This window comes from Bufo bufo, chromosome 8 (assembly GCF_905171765.1).
Source record: "Bufo bufo chromosome 8, aBufBuf1.1, whole genome shotgun sequence".
Taxonomy (NCBI): Eukaryota; Metazoa; Chordata; class Amphibia; order Anura; family Bufonidae; genus Bufo; species Bufo bufo.
In genome coordinates this window covers 98,153,217-98,167,103 of record NC_053396.1, presented here as the reverse complement: position 1 = coordinate 98,167,103, position 13,887 = coordinate 98,153,217, and the positions used below count along the sequence as shown (strand labels likewise).

Below are 13,887 nucleotides of genomic sequence, written 5' to 3'. Positions count from 1 at the left end.
TTTTACCCCTGGAGCGGGCCCCTGGCCTAGAACAGCGCTCCATATGATTTCACCCCTGCCGGCAGCTACAACCACCTTTCCCCTGGACCGGTGCCCGTGAGAGCAGGGAGGGTCAGTGGCAGCAAGGCGCGGGCCCTCTGGCCCTGAAGTAGTGGCCGGTAAGAGGGAGGGGGACCCTGAGACCGGGTCTGTGAGGGTGGGATGCCTGCATGACTCCTCCGTCAGGGGCAGCTAGGTGCGGACCTCCGCAGCTCCCTAGGCATTCCTCTTGTAGGAACAAGGGTGCCAATGTCCTGGAGGCCAGGAGAGAGGGAGCAGATGTCGCCCTGCGGCAGCCCAGGGCCAGCCTAGGTCTAGCAGGGACAGAAGGGTCCATAGGCCCAGGTAAGGGTCAGGCACGCAGGAGACCGAGGGGGGGGGGGGGGGGGGGGACGTAGGGCTGGAGAAGCCAATCTCTCACCATAGCCGTCTTCACCCTCGGTCCGTTCCAGCAGGGTCACCCCTTCAGCTACTGGCACCGTAGTGGCAGGACGCCGGGGGAGGGACTTGGCGTGCGGGCGACCCTTGCGCTGGCGGGATGCAGGGGAGCTGGGCTGCCCTGGTCCACCTTGCCTTCTGTGGGGGAGGCAGCAGTGCGGGTGACCGGCACTGGCGCAGCTCAACCCCGGGAGAACAGAGAGGACTAGTGCGTCTCTGTTATCCCTGATGATCTGGAACAAAAAGAAAATAAAACAAAGTAAAAATCTAAAATTGAAACAAGGAGAAACCAGCCCTGCAGAGCAGGGAGTGTCTTGCCTCCTTGGACACTAAGCAAAAACTGGCAGTCTCTCTCTCCAGGCTGAGGGTATAGCTGTGGAGGAGGGGCTTAACAGTCTTCACTTAGTGTCACGCCTCCTATCGAGATGAGCTATACCAAGGTCTTCTGTGTCCCCCAAGGAAATTGGGCGAGAAAAAAGCAGCAAGATCTGCAAAAAAACAGAGCCGGTCATGTGTGCCTCCTAAGGAGACTTTTCCTTTCTAGTGTCAGCTGAGCATATACCCATGGTGCCGTCTCCCCCAATGCCATTCACGAGAAATATTCGCTCCTGCCCATACTCACAGCACTGCTGGTGCGGCTTCATTCATAAATTTCAGACTCTGTACACCGCTGAGCAGTCAGTGGTGTACCGAGAACTGAGTTAAGCGCACATTGGTGCGCTTTAGGGATGGAAAAGAAAAAGAATACAAAAATTAAGTATATTAGAAAACTTGTTTTAGGGCATTTGGGGACATCATATTAAAATTTCAAAGGCTTAGTTACTCTTTAAAATAAATAGAAGAAAGGCTGAGTTCACATTAGCTTTCAGCCTTTCCATTCTCCTGCTCAGTTATAGGATGCTGACCCCTGCCATAGACTATAATGGGGTCCGTTAGTTTTCCGCTCAGAGGAAGATTTTTGAAGTGGAGACAAAAGTGCTGCCTGCTCAACTTTTGTCTCCGCCTCAAAAATCTTCCACTGAGCGGAATCACAACGGACCCCATTATAGTCCATCGGCTCCATTCGGTTCAGTTATATGCCGACTCCGAGAACGGAAAGGCTGAACACTGATGTGAACACAGCCTAACATGGGATGTAATGAAGAGCTGTTACATAAACATACGGCATTCAGAAGAAAAGCACAATTATTCCTATGAAAAAACTTTATGGGTTTGCATGACCTCCATCATGTCTAAGGAGTAACAGTTAAGTAAATGCTATATTGTTCACCATTTTAATATAACAAAACTCAAATAGTTTTGTTCGTAAGGCAATTCTGTGAGAATACATACCTTCTCAAAATGATGAATTGCAAGCCAGATCTCTCCTTGTGCATTAAATACACAACCAAGATTACTCCATGCAACTGCAAAGTTTGGCTGTGTCTCAATTGCTTTTAGGTAACAAGCCTTGAAGGATTTCAGCAGACGAAAGGAAGAGAAGGAATTTGAGGGAAAAAAAAAGAAAAAAATGTTACAATCCATTCTCCAAACGAGCAAAAAGTGAACCTGCAGTATAGGCGTGCCAGCGCTTGAAACTCTGCGCAAGTCGATGAGTCCTACGCCTGCACAAACCCACACCCGAATGCAAGCAACCATTTCTGAGTTAGGCCATAAGGAAACAAGTGCAATTGGTGAAATTACTTTATTTCCTAGTGAGAATTACATATATAATATATTCTTCTCTGGGAACAAGACTGGAAAGCAAAACGTTCCTTCACCCCATGGCATTATTTGCAGTGCCCACCCCGTATATTTATATGTAAAGCAAAAAGTGGCACAGAAACCAGAAATGATAAAATTGCAAAGCAGGTTTGGGTCCCTGTAATGCAAGCGCAAAAATCGCGAGCGCTCCCATGCTAAACCGCAATACTACGCTAATGCCGCAAATTGCCGACGCACTGGCAAAAGTAAACAGCCAACCTGATACACTGACCCAAAGTATAGGAAGAGTAACTAAAGGAGGAGAAATTAAAGTCCCAACCCTTCCCTTCCACAACAGAACTAGAAACCCAATTGTTTCACACAGTACAGGTTAATCATCAAATTGACTGTCTACTTGGATTCCTCCTCACGCAAGGCGCAAACCGCGGCGCAGCCTTTGCGTTACTGCAGGCTCACAGCGCATGATGAGGAGCAGAACGATTCAGTCCAAACAGGAAATAATAAAAGGAAAAAAAATAATGAATATCTGGAAGAGTTAGAAGCTTACATCTAAACTAGCTCCAATTTCTCTTATGTAGTCTATTTTTCGTTAAAGAATTGTGGCCATTGGTATGTAACTTTGTACTTTAGTTGCTTGTAAATAAAACATTTTAAGCTGTTTTTGGAAGCCACAAGACAGAAGGATTCAGGCATGGAGCAAATGGTTTTGTTGTGGCAGTTACAAACCCGTTACCATATTTCTCATGTGACTTTTCGGTGCGTTCCTTGCTGGAAGAGGAGGAGGTGCATGTCTGCCTAGATCCAGGCCTCGAGCTCCCTTCAGCGAGGCACCTTACGCATGGAATAGCAGTTTTCACCCACCTGAAACCTTCTAAATACAATATCAGTGGTAAAAACCAAAAACAAGAGAGAAAATAAAACAATATCATTAGTAAAAAGATCTCAACAAAGCAAGTGAAATGCTTTTTGGATATGCTCTATGATTTAGACAAGGACAAAGCTTGCTTTCATGTTTATCATGCAGGAGGTTTAGGGGTGGTGGCAAAGTGCATGGCTGGAAGAAAGGCTCTCAAAGGCAGATTATAAATTTCGGGTTTCTCATGAGGAAACAGCTGGTTTGATATTCAAAATGCACTGATTACAAAGAAAGTCATTTGATTGAAATATTTATTTGCTTTAATTCACACTAGGTGCCTCCAGAAGTCTGAAATAAAGAGATCAGCATCCTGAGCGGGCGCGGTTTGCTCCTATTGCCAGTGACGCTAAAGCGGCTGTGAAGTGCAATGTGTTAGCTAGCCAATTGATGGCTGAGAACCACAAAATGTCAAAAAATTATTCAAGTTTACGTATTTCACTAATTTCATAGCTTAGATGAAAGATAACTAGATCAGTCTTGGCGATCTCACGGTTAATACAATTCACTAACTTTAAGGTCTCATGACAAATGGACAGCTACACGTCATTAGCACTTCATGCGATTGCATGCGCGCGGGGTTTGGAGTAACAGAGGATATTCACTCGACCTCGCGTTTCTCCCAACTCCGTTCCCTAGCTGCGCAAGACGCACAAGGTGGCTTGTAACGAGACTTAAGGAATCCACAATCACAGTTCACAACCGAGTGCAAAGCTGTAAAATGTATTAAATAAAATTTTGGTTATGTTTTTCCTTGAACTGCTAGAAGCCACCTTCATATAACATTGTTTTCTTTCCATCAATCCATTCTCTTAATACAAACCAGCCTCAATCCTTCTTAAATGAGCCATCCTATTACGGTGGTAAAGTATTCCGTGACAGATTGGTTTTATTTTTCTAACAGCCTTTCTTCCATAAAGAAGAAACATGTACTGCGGGAACAGAAGAGTTTAAAAAAAAAGTGGGATTTTTGGTTGGGGTTTGCAGTGCCTCTAAGTTCATCAGCTGAGATGACCTAGGGGACTGAGGCCAATTGTGAATGGCTGACAATTTAAGAATTCGGAAGTACCTTTGCATATTGGAAACCTCCACAGGTTTACCAAACAGCTGGACAGCTGCTCAGAATTTGGAGGTGCTGCACATTCCACTACACTCCTTGGGTCACGCTTCTTAATTTACAGCCTCATTCTATTAACACACCGCAGTAAACACTGTATGAAGCTAAACTGTGGCAGAACTGATGAATCAGTGCATTGATGCTGCAATAGAATAGTTTAGCGCCAGGAAACCGGAAACGTACCTTAGCTTCTTCTAAGCGACCTAGGGCTTTAAGTAGATTACCCAGGTCACTGCGCACACAGTACAAATCCTAGCAGGAAAAAAATATATATCAATGAGCAGTGAAGTATATAATCAAGGACTAAATGATCATCAGCAAGAAATTATCTAAAATGTAGAATTTAATCAAATCAGAAGGCCAGTACAGTGCTCGGAAGAGTCAGACAGCCAACCTTCTGACCAGCTCTATCGCTGGTCGGGACTTTTAAGATGGCCGACAGGTTTCTGCTATTTCACACAGCAGTAGTTACTATGGAGGCCTGCAGGTGGCAGGGCTCCATATGAACATATTGAATGTCCCATAGGCTGCAATGGTAATTCACTGCAGTCTATGGGACAAGTCATCAAATAATAAGGTAAATCAAGGTATGTGTTTTTCAAAATATTTTAGGGTACTTTCACACCTGAGCTACGCCGCCTTCCCTATTATAGTCAATAGGGACGGAGGGGTGGTCCGGTGAAATAGCGGCAGGACGGATCCGACAAGGTGAACAGCCTGTCGGATCAGTCCTGCCGCTAGTGTGAAAGTAGCCTTAAATAACTCCCCTTCCCCATAACAAAAATAAAGATTTGCACAGCCAGACTTAATATTTAAAAAAAGAAAAAAATCTAAATGGCCAATTTGCCACTTTTTCCTTCCTTTATCTCCCTAAAAAAAATGAATAAAAAGTGATCAAAAAAACACACTCCAAAATGGTGTTAATAAAAACTACAGATCACCCCACAAAAAAAAAAGTCCTTACTTAGTTCTGTAAATGTAACTATAAAAAGGTTATTAAAAAAAAATTAAGGTGGAATTGTTTTTTTTTTTGTTCCAATTCCACCCCATCTAGAATTTGTTTTCCAGCTTCCCACTAGAAGTCCTCATACAGCTATGTGAATGGGGAAAAAAGAAAGTTAAGGCTCCAGGCAAACGGAGTAAGAAGGAAGTTGCAGTAATCTGGAGCTATAGCATGTGTATGGTAGTCCGTCACTTACAGGATTGTACTGAAGAGCTGACACATAGGCCTGCACTGCTCCCTCCATGTCCCCAGCTGCCACAAGAGCAGCAGCGAGATTGATATATCCATCGATGAAGTCCGGTTTCAGACGTAGTGCATGCCGATAATGCTCAATGGCCTCCTGCAGCTGTCCTCTTTCTTTATAGACATTTCCCAGGTTGGAATAGGCTTCAGCAAGTAGTGGATTCTGCTTAATTGCCAGTGTACTAAAATGTGCGGACCTACAAAACACAAGTCAAAGCTCAGTACCGAATTACACCCGTAAATACAAAAACACCCTATTTCAGTGGTCGCCGTCTACTACAGCTTCTATTCTTCCCAGACACTGGAATCTAAAGACATCTTAAGAAACTTCAACATAGTTCAGTCATACAGGTTGGTCAGGATGCAAGCAGTCCTACACACATTCACTGATGCCGAGGTCTGACCTCTGCCACCGCCATGTCATGAGCCCAACAGAAGTTCACATTCAGCAACCCGAACTACATGTATACAGAGCAAGCGAGGAAATACTGACCTGTCTAGTCTACGACACTGAAAGTGAATGGAAGAGAGAAGTAGTAAAACACCGGTGTTATCAGGCTCTTGTCTCCAAAGCTGCATGCAATGTCTTTCAGCGGCTTCGAAGTCCCCGGCCTGATATTCACGATGAGCCAACTCCGCTAACCCTTGGAAGGAAAGCATACGTTTCGTTGGTTCTAGAGAATCACCAAACATTCGGGGGGGAAAGGAAAAATTAGAGAATGGAAAAAAAAAAAATGACAAACTAAAAAGTGATGCAAAGCAAGTAAAATGAAGCCTAGGTTTTAACTAAAAGTCATCAGTGCCCTGGAAACACATACACGGAACTACTGTACGGTTATGTGCACAAGTACACGCTTTTTATTGTCTGTGCATCTATTTAAAGGAGCAACTGTGCAAATAGGTTTGATTAAAAAGTTCTACCTTATTGTGTTTATATCGTCCATGAAGACCTACGTCGTTACAGATTACAAAGCCAGCATGGTACGCCTTTCCATCTATTCCAGGGTCGGAACTAGTTTTTTTTTTTTTTTTTGCGCTGTATGGGATTACTGGGATCAAGAAAAGGTTTGGCTACAAAAATATCCAAGTGACTCCTAAAGTCTACAGTAAATGGTCCACCCCAGCATCATTTTTATCCACCAATATGCCGTATTGTATGCGGGCAGTACTATTTCTATTATGTACAGCGCCATGAAAGTAATGGTGCTTTCCACCTAAATAATAATATGCATCAGCTTTAGCTGTGGTTACTGTAGCAGGCACAAGTATAGTGTCAAGGAACTAAAGGCGCAAAGTGAATGAAATATAATAAAAAGAAAGAAGACGCACAGAGTGAAAATGCTGAGGGGGGAGGGGGACACACAAACAACATTTCCTTTTACCATGGCTCTAGGACAGACATAAGGTAAAATGTTTTTACAGTTCAATCCAAATAACACCATGGGAAAGTATCACCTACCAGAAGTAACAAGGCCCGTTACAGTACAAATCAACATTAACAATTTTAAAAGAATACCAAACATAAGAGCACAAAATTGGAAAAAATATTACACCTCTTAGAGGACCTTTCATGGGTCCAGACTTTATAAACTAAGTATCAGGGTATGTAGGGCATACAACAGGGATCTAATAGCGCTTACTATTTTTTCTGGGCGCCGCTCCATTCGCCCGCTGTGGCACCCGTTAAATTCTCCCGCCCTGTATGCTAATTTTAGCATCGGCACAGGGAGGAGGAGACGCCAGGGTTTCTCAATGGGCGTCTCCTTCTCCCTGGCTGTAGCGCTGTCCAATCAGAGCGGAGATCGTCACAGCCAGGGAGAAAAGCTCGCCTTCTCCCTGTGCCGACGCTAAAATTAGTATACAGGGCGGGAGAATTTAACTGGTACCACAGTGGGCGAATGGAGCGGCACCCAGAATAAATATAATGCACCATTAGATCCCCGTTGTATGCCCTACATAACCTGATACTTAGTTTATAAAGTCTGGACCCATGAAAGGTCCTCTAATCTCCTTTCTTTGATATAAAAAAATATACAACAGTATGAATATAGTGGCTGTAATACTTAACTTTTAATACATCATTAGAAAATAAACAGCCCAAACAACAGTACAAAAAGTGACGCATGATTCTCCGTGCATGGAAATAAGAACAGTCCTACCACTTTGTGGATTCGTGGTCCCTTAAGGCTGGATGCTGGGTCTCGGACCCTATTCGTCCATGCTTGGCCTGAGCTAATCTTTACGCTCAGGGAGCAAAGCGCTCACCCTGACAAGAGCAACCCCACTGAGCCATCCCTTACATCTAACTAGGGGTCACTGCTTGCCCCTGTTGAACTTGTGACTGCCCAGCTTCGTCAGGGTAATAGCAGCGGGCCCCAGTAACTAAGTAAATTATGTCCCGACACGTTTCCTTGGCGTATAAAGCCAAATCAGGGGACTGTATGGCAGCCATACGCTTCACTTCCCAGCCCACACCATGTCAACACTGTCATTGATGTAGGGCATTACTTTTTCAGCCTCAGCTGCTGACCAATGCTGAGGCTGTCTTTTACAGTCCCCTGACGAAGCTGGGCAGTCAAAAGTTCAACAGGGGCAAGCAGGGACCTCTAGTTAGATGTAAGGGTCAGCTCAGTGGGGTCACCCTTGTCGGGGTGAGCGCTCTGCTCCCCGAGTGTAAAGATTAGCTCAGGCCAAGCATGGACGAATAAGGTCAGAGACCCAGCATCTAGACATAAGGGACCCCCAAAAGGGACCACAAATCGACAAAGTAGTAGGACCCTTCTTCGTATTAAAAGTTAAAGTGTAACTTTTTTTTTGCTACTTTATTAGAGCTAGGCATGTATACCTAAGTTAGCCTGTCAATGATTGGCAAAAGATCTGTAATTACCTTATAATAACAGCTTTCATTAATGTCCTCTGTCCCTTTCCACTGCTCCCTTAAAAGACCGTTATTAGGGCTTGTCTGTCTCCCAACTTAATGTAAACAGAAGACGGAGGGGCGGTCCTTCACACTGCACGCCTGCATTAGGCCTCAGAGTGAGGAGGCGTGTCTCAGTAATCCAATCCGATTGGCTGGCAGGGAGCTGCTGGCTACAGCAAGTGTATGGGAAGTGAGGGAAATCAGTTTTGGCCTCTGAGAACTGGCGGAGGAGCCATCTTGAGAAGGTCCCCATATTGTAAATGTTTAAACAGCCGTAACTGAGGGGAAAACTCAAAGAAAATAGTGGTATGTGAAGAAAGTAAAGATCACTTTATGCATAATGCTGCAGCAGTAACATATGCTAAAATGGATTTTTTGATGAAAACATGACAGTTACCCTTTAAGTATCACAGGTCACCCACTATATTCATACTGTTGACCATTCTGGGGTTACCCATCATCTTTATCTGATTGACCATTGATACACTGGTTATGTGAATTTGCATGTAAAAGAATACATATCTAAAAGGAATCTCCTGTGTGTGTCCCCCAGGGGATCAGTCATGCCCCATTCCTTCCTCACTGTCCTGTGTCTGGATGTAAGACAACTGGTTAGCACAGGGGCCTCTGTCTGCAGTCATTAGAAAAAGGTATTTAAAGGGCTTCAACTGAATAGGATGGAGCTGTCCCACTGAAGTGAATGGGGATTGCGGAGTTGTAATTACACCTGCTCTCTGCTGTGATGTTGACGGCAGGAAGGCAAATAGAGAAGAGAAAGCAGTGCTCATATGAGTGCTGTGTTCTCTTCAAACAGATGATCAGCAGGGGTGCCGGCTGTTGGGCCCACGCCAATTTGATATTGATTACCTACCCTGAGGATAGTTCATCAATATTACAAAAGTGGACAACTCCTTTAAGCCAATTAATTGGGACCTGAGCTTCAGCATGCCCACTAAACAGCGGAGGGAGCCTTTGGTTTCTGGCTATGTCCACTGTTTTGGTTCCTGCACCTGCCAAAGATAGCTTATCAGTAGAGGTGCCAGGTGTTGGAGCCCCAACAATCTGATATCGATGACCTATCTGGATATCTAAAGAGTGAAAAGGTCCTTTAAATATTAAATAAAATGTTTATTTTCATGCGACGAAAAAAATCAGGGAATAACGTATCATAACACGTCCATCTTTATGTAATAACTAATTTCCAAAGAGGAGTCATGTGGTCGAACATCTTTTCACATGAAAGCAAAAAGCTGTCAACAAAAGCTGGTGACAAACACCTCAACAAATATTTGGCCAGGCGGGGTTGTAGCAATGACTCCGTGACTTGGCCAGTGCTAGGAGGTCCCGATGACGCCAAGCTCAGGTACTTCTTCAAAGTGGTACTAGTGCAAGACAGCACTCATGTTTGGTGTGATGTAAACAACCCTTTATAGGAGTTTTCTGGTTTTTGGATATTTATGACCTATCCTCAGAATAGGTCATCAATATCAGATGGGCTGGGGTCTAACTCCCTGTACACCCAGCGATTAGCTGTAACAAGCGCTCGCCGTAGACATTGTAGCAGGTGGAAGAAAAAAGCTAAGTATACTTGAAATTTGTCCAATCTCATACACTTTTCTGGTACTGTATTACTCTCCATGCATAATCCGCAAGGTGTGCAGGTAGCCTAATAATGGGAAGGCGTAGAAACGATGGGTCACTTATATTGATGGAAGTGTCGAGACACACTGGCATATTTTTCTAATTTCTATAGATAATTTGCACATTGTTTGGGAGTAGCCATTTTTAATGTAGGATTAAGTAGGATATTCCTGATCTCCATTTAAGCCCCCTTGAAGGTAGTGATAAAATACCCCTTATATTTACTGTTAGGGTACTTTCACACTAGCAATAAAGTTTTCCGGTATTAAGTACCGTCACAGGGGCTCAATACCGGAAATAAAACGCTTCAGTATTGTCCCAATGCATTCGGAATGGAGAGCAATACGTTCAGGATGCATCAGGATGTCTTCAGGTCAGTCCCTTTTACAGTAATTGGCCGAGCTGCAGTATTTTCTCCGGAACACTTGCCAGATCTGGCACCAGGTGTTCCAGAAGAGACGGATCCGCATCCGGAAACAAATGATATCTCTTTGCATACGACTTTCCAGATCCAGCAGGCAATGGAACTGCCTGCCGGATTCTTCTAACGCTAGTGTGAAAGTAGCCTTAGTTTGTCAATTCCTCTTACAGGTGCTCTCCCTTCTGTGCGTAATTCCAAAGTCAATCCAAATACCGTAAATGTTGGTAATTTCCGCTGTGACCATATCCAATGTCTATGGGGCGATATTAAATCACATGGCAGTGCCTCCTGTTTCTACAGTATCCAAACACTTTTAGATAAAAGTTATTTCAATTGCATTTACTCTTTCGTGAGATACGTTAGAATGCAGATTTCAATACGTGGGTCATACCATATAAACTATGCGCTTCAGATTAATATTAATAAATCAAAATACTGTCGGTGTGTCCTGACATTGCCTTCATACCTTACTATTATCAACTGGATCCCTAATAACGTGAAGAACACATTCCAACCATTAACTGAGAATGAAACTAGACTGTAAATCGCAGAGGGGGGCGGATGGGCTGAATGAAATGACCATTACATTTTATCATCTTTTTTTGACACATTTTGTTTATAATAAATTATTTTTTGCAGGTTTATATGTTTTTATTCGTTTTATGTATAAATTCTGTGTACCATATGCAACCTTTGAAACTGTAGTCTACTTGAGGTTAACCACTTCCAGACCGGGCCATTTACCCCCTTCCTGACCAGGCCTCATTTTGCAAATCTGACATGCGTCACTTTATGTGGTAACTTTGGAACGATTTTACTTATCCAAGCCATTCTGGGATCATTTTCTCGTGACAAATACTTCATGTTAATGGTAAATTTGAGTCAGTGTTTTACTTTTATTTATAAAAAAAAAAATCTAAAAGTTAAAAAAATTGTAAAAATTCACTGTTTTCTAAATTTGAATTTCTCTGCTTTTACAACAGAAAGTGATACCTCAAAATATTTATTACTTAACATTCCCCATATGCCTACTTTATGTTGGCATCATTTTGTAAATGCCCTTTTTTTTAAAGACATTAGGAGGCTTAGAATTTTAGAAGCAATTCAAGAAAAAAATTGAAGAAAATTTCCAAAACCCACTTTTTAAGGCTACTTTCACACTCGCGTTTGGTGCGGATGCGTCATGGATCTGCACAGACGGATCCGTTCAGAGCGGATCCATTTGTATTATCTTTAATATTGACAAGACGGATCCGGTTTCTATTGTGCCAGAGAAAACAGATCCGTCCCTATTGACTTACACTGTGTGTCACAACGGATCCGTTTGGCAGCGTTTTGGTGTCCGCCTCCAGAGCGGAATGGAGACTGAACGGAGGCAAACGGAGGCATTCTGAGCGGGTCCTTTTCCATTCAGAATGCTTTAGGGCAAAACTGATCAGTTTTGGACCGCTTGTGAGAGCCCTGAACAGATCTCACTAACAGAAAACCAAAACGTCAGTGTGAAAGTAGCCTAAGGACCAGTTCAGGTCTGAAGTCACTTAAGTTACTCAAAACGGATTTTAAAAACTTTGTTAACCCTTTAGGTGTTCCACAAAAATTAAAGGGAAATGGAGATGAAATTTCAAAAGTTAACTTTTTTGGCAGATTTTCCATTTTAATTTTTTTCTTTTTCTTTAAATGGACAAAACTAAACTCAATATTTATTACCCTGATTCTGCGGTTTACAGAAACACCCCACATGTGGTTGTAAACTGATGTAAAAGCACAAGGCAGGGTGCAGAAGGAAAGGAGTGCTGTATGGTTTTTGGAAGGCAGATTTTGCTGAACTGGTTTTTAGATGCCATGTCCCATTTAAAGCCCCCCTGATGCTCCCTTACAGTAGAAACTCCCAAAAAGTGACCCCATTTTGGAAACTAGGGAATAAGGTGGCAGTTTTATTGGTACTATTTTGGGGTACATATGATTTTTAGTTGCTCTATATTACATTTTTTGTGAGGCAAGGTAACAAAAAAATGCACTATTTTTTTACAACATTCATCTGACAGGGTAGATCATGTGCTTTTTTTAAAGAGTGGGTTGTTACGGACACAATGATATCAAATATGTCTACTTTGCTTCAGTTGTACATAAGAAAGCATTCTTGAAAAATAAATTATGTTTGTGTCTTCATTTTATGAACACCATGGGCCAGATTTATCATTAGCTCAGGTCAGAATAATGGAGTGAAAAAGTCCCAAAAAAGTCCCAAACGCTAAAACTGCGCACAAATTTGCGACTTTTTTCTGCTCTGCACTATGCTCGCCAGTTTTCTGAAAGTGGGCGTGTTTTCTTATGTAAATGAATCTCTAGACAGATTTACTATTGGGACTATTTAAAAAAGTCGCAAAAAAGTCGCAAAAAAGTCCCAATTTCACTCCAGTGAGGACCATGCTTATCTTATGAGACTTTTTAATAGAACATGCGACTTTTTCATAAAAACGTGCGACTTTTTCGTAAAGATGTGCGACTTTTGTAAAGCTGCTTACTGACAAATAAACTGCTACCGTCAAACCACATTTATCACAGTCTTAAAGGGCCGATCATAAATCTGACTTGGCTAAAACTGACTTTAGCCATATGTGAAAGTGGAGTGAGCTGTCAGAATAATGATAAATCTGGCCCCATATGTTTTTTATTTTTTTGCCAATCATCTTGTGCAGGGGCTCGTTTTTTGCAGGAAGAGTTGATGTTTTTATTGGTACAATTTTGGGGTACATATGATTTTCTGATCATTAATTATTACACTTTATGGTGCAAGGTGACCAAAAATTGGTTGTTTTAGCATTTTTTATTTATTTTTACAGTGTTCACCTGAGGGGTTAAGTCATTTGACATTTTTATAGAGAAGATAGTTACAGACGTGGCAATACCTAATATGTCTACTTTTTCTTAAGTTTTACACAACAGAATTTTTTTAAACAAAAAAAAATTATGTTTTAGTGTCTCCATAGTCTGAGAGCCATAGTTTTTTTTAGTTTTTGACCGATTGTCTTAGTAAGGCCCCTTTCACACGGGCGAGTTTTACGCCCAGGTGCAATGCGTAAGGTGAACGCATTGCACCCGCACTGAATCCCGACCCATTCATTTCTATGGGGCTATGCACATGAGCGGTGATTTTCACCCATCACTTGTGCGTTGCGTGAAAAAAAAATCGCAGCATGCTCTATTTTGTGCGTTTTGGAGGCAACACAGGCCCCATAGAAGTGAAAGGGGCTGCGTGAAAATCGCAAGCATCCGCAAGCAAGTGCAGATGCGGTGCAATTTTCACGCACGGTTGCTAGGAGACAATCGGGATGGAGACCCGATCATTATTATTTTTCCTTATAACATGGTTATAAGGGAAAATAATAGCATTCTTAATACAGAATGCATAGTACAATAGGGCTGGAGGGGTTAAAAAAAATATATA

At 42.6% G+C, this 13,887-nt stretch overlaps 1 protein-coding gene across 1 annotated transcript in view; it reads right to left on the bottom strand.

Moving 5' to 3' along the window:
- The window catches only part of OGT (O-linked N-acetylglucosamine (GlcNAc) transferase), a 44,822-nt gene that overhangs the window by 20,489 nt on the left and 10,446 nt on the right, over positions 1-13,887 (bottom strand). Inside the window, exons 2-5 of the mRNA XM_040405815.1 lie at positions 5,951-6,131; positions 5,411-5,654; positions 4,395-4,463; positions 1,810-1,926 (exon numbers count right to left, since the gene is read on the bottom strand). Of these exons, the coding sequence (XP_040261749.1) occupies positions 1,810-1,926; positions 4,395-4,463; positions 5,411-5,654; positions 5,951-6,131 (611 nt within the window). The remainder of the gene's footprint in view (positions 1-1,809; positions 1,927-4,394; positions 4,464-5,410; positions 5,655-5,950; positions 6,132-13,887) is intronic.